Source organism: Lemur catta, chromosome 20 (assembly GCF_020740605.2).
Source record: "Lemur catta isolate mLemCat1 chromosome 20, mLemCat1.pri, whole genome shotgun sequence".
NCBI classification, from domain to species: domain Eukaryota; kingdom Metazoa; phylum Chordata; class Mammalia; order Primates; family Lemuridae; genus Lemur; species Lemur catta.
In genome coordinates, this window is record NC_059147.1 from 33,623,086 (window position 1) to 33,633,956 (window position 10,871).

A 10,871-nucleotide genomic window follows, 5' to 3' on the forward strand; every position below is an offset into this window, starting at 1 on the left:
TGTGCTTCTTACGAATCTAAAATTGTTTCAAAATAAAAAGTAAAAAAAAATACGACATTTTCATTTGGGGTCAGGGTGCGGGGACCGGGTGCACTGTTTTTTTGAGTTGCTTTGTTTGTCTTTTTAAGAAAAAAGTCCCTAGAAACTCAGTTGAAATATTTTGTTTTGGGGTCGAGTTTCTGGAGCTGTCCCGGTGGCGTGGCGGCCCCGGCCTACGTCTGAACCTGTCTTGGCGTGTTTGTCCCTGACTGTCCCCTCCTGTCACCCCTTTGCAGGGCAACCTCCAGATCCATCACGTCGGACAGGACGGTCAGGTGAGTGTCACCCCCCACTCCTCTCCCGGCCCTTTGTGACACATGGGCTTCCTCCGGCAGGGGGTGGCGGCTCCCACAGGAGGGGCTGGGAGCCAGAGAGCTCCGCGGTGGCCTCCTGGTGCCCACACAGGTGCCCCGAGCGAGCAGGGTGGGGCTTGCTTTTGCCTCAGGGAGGAGACTGTCCCCCTCCTGGCTCCCGTCATCAGTGATTCGTGGGACATCAGAGCAGAGACGGAGCCAAGGCAGGGCCGGTGCCGACACCGACGGCCACTGGTGGAACTCGGCACCCGGCGCCTGCTCTAGAGGAGACGTGGGTGGCTAGTGTGTGTTCACACGGTGCCGCCTTTCCCCGGAAAGCCTGTCTGGCTAATCCTTGCTTGTTTCCCGCTTGGGGAGATTCTGCTTGTGTTTTATCGTTTGGCTGGTTCTCTGTGCTGCCGTGTCCATGGCTTCGTCGGCAGACTGGCCAAGTGGGTTTCGAAAGGAACCGAGTCCCCCACTGTCCTCGCCGTTGCTGACAGGGTGGGCTGAGCAGCATGGCCTGTGTGGGGGACACGTGGCCTTATTCTCCCCCGAGCCCGGCCTGCCTCCGTGCTGACGCTCCTGGTGTGAGCTGGATGGGAGCTGGTGGGGACTCACAGCTGTTTGTCGGCAGAGCTGCGAGTCTTGCCGAGTCTTGCCGTTGTGGCTCTGTTGTGGCTCCCACGGTGCGTGCTGCCCTGGCTGTGGCCGTCTGCTCATGGGAGCTTCATGGTCCACGGGACCTCAGTGAGCACGGCCCGCTTTGCCCACTGCGGGAGGATGAGACTGCAGGCGTGTTCCCTGCAGTTCCGGGTCCTGGGCGTGCTCGGGGACCACGGAGCCGGAGCCCGAGAGGCAGGGAGGAGGCAGGACCTGGAGAACCGCCTGTGCCGAGGCCGCAGGACGAGCGATGGCACTGCCACGGCGGAGACTGTCCGCAGGAGGCTGGAGGGAGCCACCTCTGCTCAGCCTCACACGCCCAGTGCTGAGGGGCAGCTCTAGTGCCTAGCGCGTCCCCAGCATGGACAAGGATTGGTGAAGCTCAGCCGAGAATCAGAGGCCTTAGAAAGAGCCATTCGGGAAGGAGCATTTCCAGGGATGGTTGTGGGTGAGCAGGTGTGGGGGTGCCCCGGGCTGCGTGGTGCCCACCCCTCGCCCCGATCCCCTCCTGTTCCCAGGGGGCGGCCTCCCCAGCAGGACCAGTCTCAGCCCTTGGCCCTCAGCCCTCTGCGCTTCGCCGGTCGGCCGCTCTGAGGTGACGTCTGTCTCGGGCTGGCTTTGACTTCTGTGCGGATGTTGTAACCTCCCAACATCCAGCGTTGCCGGTTGGAAGAGGGAGAAGGAGGTGAAGGGACTGAACTTTAAACTGCAACTAAGATCTTTTCAAACATTATTTTGAACCATTGGCCGGTTTGTAAACGTTGTGTGTTATCTTCCCACCACGGTCCACACTGTCACCACCAAGGGGTCAGCTGAGTTTTTGGTTAGCGTGACCTGTGTCCTGATCTCTCTCCCCACTTGGCACTGCGGTGACAGTGGGGACTGCAGTGACCATGCCTCCTTTGCCCAGTGCGGGGGAGTTTGTGGAGGGCGAGGTGACCGATGGTGGGAAATGTAAGGGAAGACAGGGCACCGTCCGGCCTCGCCGTGCCCGCCCTGCCTGGTTGCCGGCCGCGGAGGTGCCTGGCGCTGCTTCCAGACAAGGCTCCTCAGCACAGAATTTGGGTTCAGCAGATTCAGGTTCAGTAAGTTTTGAACGCTTTGTACCAAACTCTGTTGCCAGGTGATGCTGTATCTACTGAGATGTTCAAACCTGGGTCAATTATTTATATTTGGAGATTTTTCAGTCACAGAGGCAACCTTGAAAGGCTTGAGATTTGATCTTGCAGCTTAGATCAGGCATCATGAGATTATTTAGAGCTGCTTCCAGTACATGTGTTTGTGTTTTTTTGTTTTTTTGTTTTTTGTTTGTTTTGAGACCGATTCTTACTCTGTTGCCCGGGCTAGAGTGCTGTGGCATCAGCCTAGCTCACAGCAACCTCAATCTCCTGGGCTTAAGCGATCCTCCTGCCTCAGCCTCCTGAGTAGCTGGGACTGTAGGCATGAGCCACCATGCCCGGCTAATTTTTTCTATATATTATTAGTTGTCCAGCTAATTTCTTTCTATTTTTTAGTAGAGACAGGGTCTCGCTCTTGCTCAGGCTGGTCTCGAACTCCTGACCTTGAGTGATCCTCCCGCCTCGGCCTCCCAGAGTGCTAGGATTACAGGCGTGAGCTACCGTGCCGGGCTGACATGTGTATTTTGATACTCCTAATATTTAATATTTTTTTAATAGTTGTAGCTAATGTCATCTAAGATGTATATGAAAAACGCTTGTATCAAATCACTTGAAAACCTAGGTTTTTTTGTGTGTGGCCTGGTAAACCCATCACGAGTAATGAGCACACACCGCATGTGTATGAAGCAAAGTTAAGCAGGACAGAGTGACCCAGGCCACTCGCACTGTGTGTTTCTGAAATAGCTTTGCTGGTACCCGGTGACAGTGGTACTCGGTGACAGTGGTACCCGGTGACAGTGGCGTTGGCATTCTGGAACCTTTTAAACTTCTCTCCCCTCTTTGGCATCAGCCTCTCTTCTTATACTTTGCTTAAGAGTAAATTTCAGTAGCTTTCAGAGTCTTATCCTTGAAATGAGGCCTCTCAACCCAGCTGGGAAAAAGATTGGAAGAGATGGGAAGTGTCCAGCGCTTCATACGGAAGGTATTTTTGGATGGGGCAAGGAGAAGGGGCCGTGTGTGCCCGGCGTCTTCATCTGGAGCAGAGAAACGGCCCCTGGTATGTCCAGTGGGCTTCGGGCCACTTTGCCCAGTTTGTCACCGAGGGAGGACCGCCTCACCTTCACAGGCAGTGTGCTATGTCTCTCCGCTTCTAATAACAGTGTTCCTTTCAAGAAAATATGTCCCTGTGTCGCGTGCCAAAACTCAAACCGAGGTTTGGGAGAGTCTTGGTGGTTCAGGGAATTCATCCCTTATGGAAAAGCCTTCCCTACCAGAAATGGTGGAAAATGTACTTTAAGCCATAAAAGGTCAGAAATAGAGTGAGTTTGGGGTTGACTGGTCCCAAAAACTCCCCGGGAAGGTGACAGAGCCGCCTGCGCGTCCCCTCCTCGTGGTGGCCCCTCGCTCTGTCTGAGGAGGGGTCCCGGCCGGACAGGGCCGAGGCCTTTCCTGCCCCGGCTCTGACCCCCCTAGTGTTTGTGCCTGGCAGAGGCCGTTGCCCGCGGCAGGGCCACCGCGTCCAGAGTGGGTGCGGAATACCCGGGGACTAACCGCAGTAACTTCTCCGTCTGGTTTTTCGAGCAGCGAGGAAAGTGGTGTCAGGCTTGAGCGGTGATTATTCAGTGAAATAGGTGTGATGTTTTGGGGCTGTTGTTTCTGTCCCTATTGAATTTCTTGGGACGCTGTCCCAGCAGTTGTAACACAGAAGGCTCTTTGAAGTGGGGCAAGGGCCCAGGAAAAGCTGGACAAAGCTCTTGGCCGGGAAGGAGATTAACATTTTTTAAGAGAGAGAGCTTGGATGAAAGCTGCCTTGGAGTTGCATGTGCAGCGTTCAGGCAGCCCAGACAACGGGGCCTTTGAAGGGCTCGCGTGGCCGAAGCTGGGGTCACGTGTGTGGAAGCCATGGCCTCACCCCGCGCCCTCTCTGTGCCCGGTGCCCCCCGCCGACCCCGCGACTGTGGCGGCAGGTGGGGGGCTGTTTCTGCTCAGTGCTGTCATTTTCAAGTGCACGTTTGCAAGGTTAAGTCAGACGGTGTTAAAACCAGACTCCGCTCACGGTGCCCAGCGCAGGGTGTGCCGGGCCCTGTCAGCACCCAGTGATGTTTGCTGCGTGGATGACACAACAATTATTCCAAATTAGCACTTAGTTAATTGTAAGATGCACAAACTGAAGACATTTCAAAATGCTTTCCTATTTTTAAGCCATTTAAAAATATGTCACACTCACTAATTCTTTAATCGTGAAAATGTATAGAAAGGTCCTCATTTAAAATCCCCACCACAATAAGCCGAAAGTCGTCACCTCTGAGTGATTATGGATTTCCTTTTAGCAGGATCCAGCGTTCGGACATTCTCTGTGTAGGGAAGGTTTGGTGATTCTTTGGGCTGTTCTGAAGCTTTTCTGTCACTGTCTTTGAAATGTGCCTCTGTTTCCCCGTTAGCGGCCGGCCAGTGTGGACGGGTTTCGGCGGAAGGGTGCGCCGGGCAGACGCTGGGCAGTGGGGAAGTGGAGGCATCAGAGGAGCCGATGGCCGGACGATGCGGCCTCGTCCTGACAGCAGGACACGGAGGCCTTGTGCGGACGGGCGAGCCCTATTACAGCCGCGCCGCTGTGTCCTTGAGCCATCAGAGGACGGGATCACTGAGCAGGAAGTCAGGTTTCAAGTGTAATGTAGTTTTCTACTTTTTTTTTTTTTTTTAACTCTGAGGGTGAACCACCGAGTGACTGTTAAATTCATTGTGTATTTATGAGGAATCCTCCATCTAGACATCGCAGATCCGGCCCTGGACCGGGTGCCTGGTGAAAGTGTTAGCGCTGGTGCTAACAGCGTGTTGAAATGACTGAAAGAGAAGCCTGTGTTTCTACCTCTCTGACCTGCGGGGAGCGGAGCGGCAGGGGGAACAGAGGCCCCTCTCTGCCTCTGGCACGGCCCGTGGGGCGCGGCTCTCACACGGCAGCGCGGGTTGTGGCGTGTAGCCCGTGGCGCGTGGAGTTCTTGAAGCGGTGTTTCCTCACGGCCGTGTCCCCGCCTCACCAGCGGGCAGGCTGTCATCTCCTGGCACCGTCCCAGTCTCTGGAAGGCGTCCGGGCAGTTTGGGATACGGGTGTCGAGCATCAGGTTGGGCTCAGCGGCCTCCGCCAGGCACAGCAAGATGGTGCCGGCGTCTCCTGCAGGATGAGCAGACGTGGTCTGGTCCTCACAGGACACACGCCTCTCCCCGCAGGCGACACCTGCTGTCGGTGGGGGCCTGGTGCCCCAGGCGTTTCCGCTGTGGGCCGAGAAGCCCAGCTCAGGGTGCCGCAGAGTGAAGAGAGCCCCGTCCCCAGACTCTGCCGTGGTCCCGACCGCAGCCCGTTCGCCCACGTCAGCCCTTCGGAGCTGAGCCTCCCCGAGTGCTCCGGCGGCCCCCAGAGGCCCCCAGAGGCAGTGCTGCGGGGGCCGGGTCCTGGGGCACAGCCGTTTTCTCAGCCAGCCAGCAGGGCCCCGTGTGCCCAGGCAGTGAGGGGCCCTGTCCCTGCCTCCCGCCACACCCCGGGCCTGTGGGAGCAGCCTGCTCCGTGAGGGGCTCCTCGGCCCAGAGCGCAGGCACGGCCCCCGCCTCCCGCTGAGCCAGTGCGAGTTGGTGCTCTCGAACCACGTCCGCCACGTGAGCTCTGATCGTTCCCCGAGAACCCGACGTGCACCCAGCTCCACCCAGGCAGGGACACACTGCTGACGTGACGCGTCACCCAGGCGTGACCTCACAGCTGCGGGCATGATCGGGCACTGTGGATACAGGCAGGGGATTTGGGATGAAGATACTTCCGGCCACTTGGTCCCCAGACGCCCTTCTCACCGCAGCCTCCCCTGAACGTGGGTTTCCCCGGGATGCCACCCCAGATGGTGCAGAGGCCCCAGGCTGGGTGGCGCCCAGGGGGTGGGTGGGGCCTTGGCCCGCGAGGCCGGGGCCTGAGCAGCTTCCAGAGCCTCTCTGTCCCTGCGACTGGGACTCGGGACACCCCTGGCAGGTGGGGGAGGGTGTCCGCTGGTTAGAAATTGATTAACTGCCGCTGAGTCAGGTTAATTAGACATCAGTCCAAGGGGCGGGTTCTTCTCAGTTGGAAATCGGAGTCTGGCATTTGAGACACCGTTGGCTGTTTTTCGTGAACGTGGGCAGCTCTTTGTTGATCACGTTAAGCCACGTGAGTAGTGCAAGGTCCGTGCAGAGGTCTGTACCGTTGGGGAACCTCGTGGTCCCGTGGCTGTGCTGGCAGCCACTGTGCCGGACCCAGGCGGCCCTGCTCTCGCAGCCGCAGGGGTGGGCAGGGTGTCTGGGAGGGATTTGAGAGGTCGGGTCCTGGGTGCTCCCCTGACAGGGCGGGGGGCTCGCTGCCCGAGAACTCGACTGGGGGCTGCACGTGAGAGGCAGGAGCCTCGGGGCGTGTTCGGGAAGCCAAAGGCCGGAAGCTTTGGAAACTAAAGATGCTGACCAGGCGGCCACAGGGCACGGGGTCACCACGTTCCATCTGCGCGTCTGGAAGTGGGAAGACCGTTTCTGGGCTCTGACCCCAAAACTCGATCCCCACAGGGGAACTTACAACAGCAGGAATTCTTCCTCTCGCAGTGCTAGAGGCCAGAAGTCCAAAGGCGTCAGCAGGGCGTAGCCCCTGAGAAGGCGCTAGGGCAGGACTCTTCCTGCTGCTTCCGGTGGTCCTGGGTGGTCCTCGGCTTGTGGCTGCGTTGCTGCAGCCCCCACCCAGCGCCCTGGCTTCCTGTGGCCTCCCCTCTGCGTGCCTGTGCTCAGGTTCCGTCTTCTTGTGGGGACGTCGGGGCAGGGCCCTCCCGAGTGCAGTGCAACCGCAGCTGATGTCACAGATGTCTCCAAACTCGGTCACGTTCACAGGTGCTGGGGGACGCTCGACTCCCAGGACCCCCGACCCCATCCTCAGCAGAATGTTGGCCTTGGCCCTGCACTCACAGACACGCGTGCTAAGCCGGCTCCGCACCACGGAAGGCGTGTTTGAGGTTTGGGTGTGGTGGAGCCGCCTGGAGGGGACACGTGTGCTCTGCTTCTTGGCTGCTGTCGGGGTCACTGACGTGCACACAGGCCCCAGGCTGAGGCGGTGGGGCTGGAACCCGCTGGGGCCGGGGGCTTGGGGACGTCGTGCTGCGAAGCCGGGAGCACCCCCCCACAGACAAGGTGACCAGGGCGGTCCCATCCTTAAGACTCGCTGTCCCTGCGCCCATAGTGCCATCCTCCTGCCGGTCCCCTCGCAGGGCCCGGGGTCTGCCCGGACCTGCCTCCTGCTGACGCCCTGGCAGCTGTCCTCGCCGTCATGCTGGTGTACCTGGTGGAGCAGCCCCCTGGGCCCCAGAGCACGCCCACCACCCCTCCTCCTCCCGGCGGGGCGTGTGCCTCCCCCGCTGTGGCAGGGGCGGGGAGGGGGGGTTGGCCGCGGACAGGACGGACGGGACCCTCAGAGCCACGGGGATGCCAGACGGGGATGCAGACAAGAGCGTGCCTTTGTGAACCGCTCCCCACGCGGGAGGGTCCCGACAGAACACGCACACGGCTTTGAAACCTGCGGTCAGCGCCACAGACCACAGGGCTGTCGATGAACTTACCAACGGAACGTGGATGCCTAGGGACGCGCTGACCTCCAGGGTCGCGTTAGCCGTGGGCATCACCTTCCTCTGAGCAAGACTCGGGAGTTTGGTGTCCTTTCCCTCCATGGCTGCGGCCAGCCTGTGTGGCATCCCTGGCCCGGGGCCGCACCAGAGACCCTCTGCCCCTGGGGCGCCGTGGCCTGCGTGTTGGTGGAGGGGCCGGGTCAGGCCCACACAGCCGGAAGGTGCTGGAAGGAACCGGCACTGGAACCAAGCCTGCGATGCCAAGGCCTCTGCTCCTAGAAACCAGAGTCTCCTGCTACTTTTTCCCAAAATTCTTAGTTTTGGTTTAAACTGAGCTTCAGTTAAAGCAAAGCCATGTTGCCTGGAAAAATTTAGTTTTGAGGCAGAAATAAGAAAATCCTACCCCATAAATCAAGGGAGAGAACTAGAACTTTCTGCTGATGGATTCTTGAAAAACATGATTAAAACACTGAATCATTTTGTTTCGTTCAGTTTTTCCCCCTCAGGAAGGTGCCAACTGCATCTGAAACGCTTTCGTGCCTATTTACCCTGTGCCCGGCAGCACGCGGTGGGGGCCCGTGCTCTCCAGGCCCCGTGGGTCCTCCCGGGAGGGTGCGTGGCGCTGTCGGCGCAGGTCACAGCTGCCGGCCACGCTCGCCGCAGCGGCTGGGAGGTTTGCATGGAGGTGCCAGGTGGATGTTGTCGTTGAGCTTTGAATTTGGCTGGAATCCCAGCTGTGCCAACGTGGGCTCTCTCCTTCGCTCCTTTTAACCACTGTTGGGGCGTGGATCGCGTGGCGGGTGGGCGCTGCCGACCCTTCGATCCCTCTCTGCTCTCCCACCATCCCCTGCTAGGGGCGTGGCAGAAGGACCAGTGACTCTCACACCACGTCAGCCGTTGGTCTGAAATGATGTGGGAGTCAGGGTGGACCCCAGGTCCTTAGTGTGGTCCTGGGGCCATTTCCCCACTGCTTGTTCAGGAGATGACGGGGCACCCGCCGCTCTTTGGGTACCCGCCGTGCTGGTGTCTGCACGGAGTGGTCTGTGTGCCCCTGACGTGGCCTCGGTTTGTGTCCCCAGGTGCTGCAGGGGGCCCAGCTGATAGCCGTGGCCTCTTCGGACCCCGCGGCGGCAGGAGTGGACGGGTCTCCTCTCCAGGGCAGTGACATCCAGGTCCAGTACGTCCAGCTGGCGCCGGTGAGTGACCACACGGCCGGGGCGCAGGTGAGTGCTCCGTGGTGCGCAGGCCCCGGGCCCTGCCGCTGGCGCTCACGCCCGGCCTGGGCCTTTCCGTTGGTGACTCTATCCCGTGCATTGCCACTAAAGGGCCCGTGACTTGGACACAGACACTCGTTTGAGGATCTTATTTTTCATAAGCACCTGAAAACACGAAGGTGAGAAGGTAGATCCTGGCCCGGTTTCAAGTTTCAGCAGATTCTTGAGTTGCTTTGTCTCGTGGAAATGTTTATAAACTCAGAGGCGAAACTGAAGTTCTGCCCTGTCTTCCCCCCTCAGAGCCACCCGTTCCTGGGGACGGGGGAGCACGGGGGTCCCCCTTTCCCTGAGCACGTGCTGCCCTCCCGTCGAGGGTCCCCCGTGGTGGGGCGGGACCAGCCAGGGCTGCCGTCCCCAGGGAGCACTCCTGCCTTCTGGCGGCTTCTCTGCGGGCCCCGCAGACCCGGCCGCCGAGCCCTGGGCGTCTGGACAGAGCCCGCATGTGGCGCGTTCCGGATGGCGAGATGCGAGATCAGGAACTTATTCCAAGATCAGATACTTTTCCTGTAACTTGTCTTAAAATAGAGCTGTGAGTGTGTATTCAAAGTCCTTTTAACACGTATAACTCACCGATGAGAACGTGCGTCTTTAAGGGAAGCAAAGTCACTTCCCCTGAAGTGCTTTTTGGAGCGTGGGACAGTTTCCCAGGAGGCAGGGCGAGGACTGAGGTTCCGGCCCGTGTGTCAGGCCAAGGATGCGCTGTCAGCTGCTCGCAGGCTGTTCCCGCGAGTCTGGGCAGGGACGGGGACTGGGGTGGCCCAGTTCATGCGGTGGGGGAGGGGGGCTGGGTTTGTGCCCATGACCCCTGGGGCTCCTCCGAGCTCCGGTGTGTGAGTTTCTTACCCTGTGCACGGCAGTCGAGGGCTGTGTCCTGACAGGTGAGAGGCCTGGCTGTGCATGGGTGGTGGTTTTTCTGGAAAAGCCCTCCTTTCTCTCCTGCAGACAGCCGAGGCCCTGCAGCCCACCCTGCAGCCCGAAATGCAGCTCGAGCACGGAGCCATCCAGATCCAGTGAGGGGCGGCCGTCGCCGCGGTCGCGGAACTGCACCAAGCCCGGCGCCGGCCTCAGCCGCCGGCCGGGTCCCCACGGCCTGTTCTGACAGCTTCCGGCACGGCGGCCACCGCGCCTGTTCTGGTCGGTGCGTCCGAGAGCCGCCTCCGCCGGGGAAAGTGCCCTAATAGACTAAACAGCAGCAGCAGAGCGCCGTGCCCGTCCCGAGACCCCGTTTCTTTGAGCCCCTCCGCAGACGAGGGAGGCGCGGGGCCCAGTGTGTTGAGGACACGTGGGAAATCAGGAACTGGTATTTTTCTGTTTAAACAGCTTTTTTAATTTGCTATGGTGTTTGTAACAAAAAAGAAAATTGAAAAAAAAAACAGAGCCGTGGCGGGCAGAGGCCTTGCCGTGTGCTGCCGGCGTCGGGAGCCGCTGCGAGGCGGCGGGCGGTTTCAGATGCTGCTGACCTGCTTTTCTAGGGGCAAAGCTCCCAGGCACTGTAATTATGCGTTTCTAATGAAATAAAATGTATTTATGACCACGGCGGCTCCGATGCTCTTTCCTCCGAGGCGCAGCTCACCAGGCGCCCGGCCCTGGGCCGGCTTCCCCGCTCCGGCGGAGGGTGCGGTTCGGAGCTCCAGGGGCTCTCGAGTGCAGGGTTCCTAGTCAAGGGTCCACATGGGGAGAGAGCGCCTGGGAGTTGGGGAGGCCCTTGGGGTCACTGTCCTCCTGGGACAGCTGCTGACGCAGCAGCTACATGGACGGGCCCAGGGACCAGGGCTGCAGAGGACACGGCCCTTCCCTGTGGGTTGGGTCCTGGCAGGGCCACACCTGGGCCTTTCGGGGCTGCCACTCAGCTGTACGCTGTCTCTGTCACTG

The 10,871-nt window shown here is 59.6% G+C and overlaps 1 protein-coding gene across 13 annotated transcripts in view; it reads left to right on the forward strand.

The window, feature by feature from the left end:
• The window catches only part of LOC123625372 (BTG3 associated nuclear protein), a 70,566-nt gene extending 60,033 nt beyond the window's left edge, over window positions 1–10,533 (forward strand). For 12 of the 13 annotated variants that reach the window (XM_045533800.1, XM_045533805.1, XM_045533806.1 and 9 more), the window contains 3 exons: window positions 276–314; window positions 8,805–8,948; window positions 9,942–10,533. In XM_045533800.1, coding sequence (XP_045389756.1) covers window positions 276–314; window positions 8,805–8,948; window positions 9,942–10,013 — 255 coding nt within the window. In that variant the 3' untranslated portion in view covers window positions 10,014–10,533. The remainder of the gene's footprint in view (window positions 1–275; window positions 315–8,804; window positions 8,949–9,941) is intronic. The other variant, XM_045533798.1, reaches the window with a different exon arrangement.
• The last annotated feature ends 338 nt before the right edge of the window (window positions 10,534–10,871 follow it).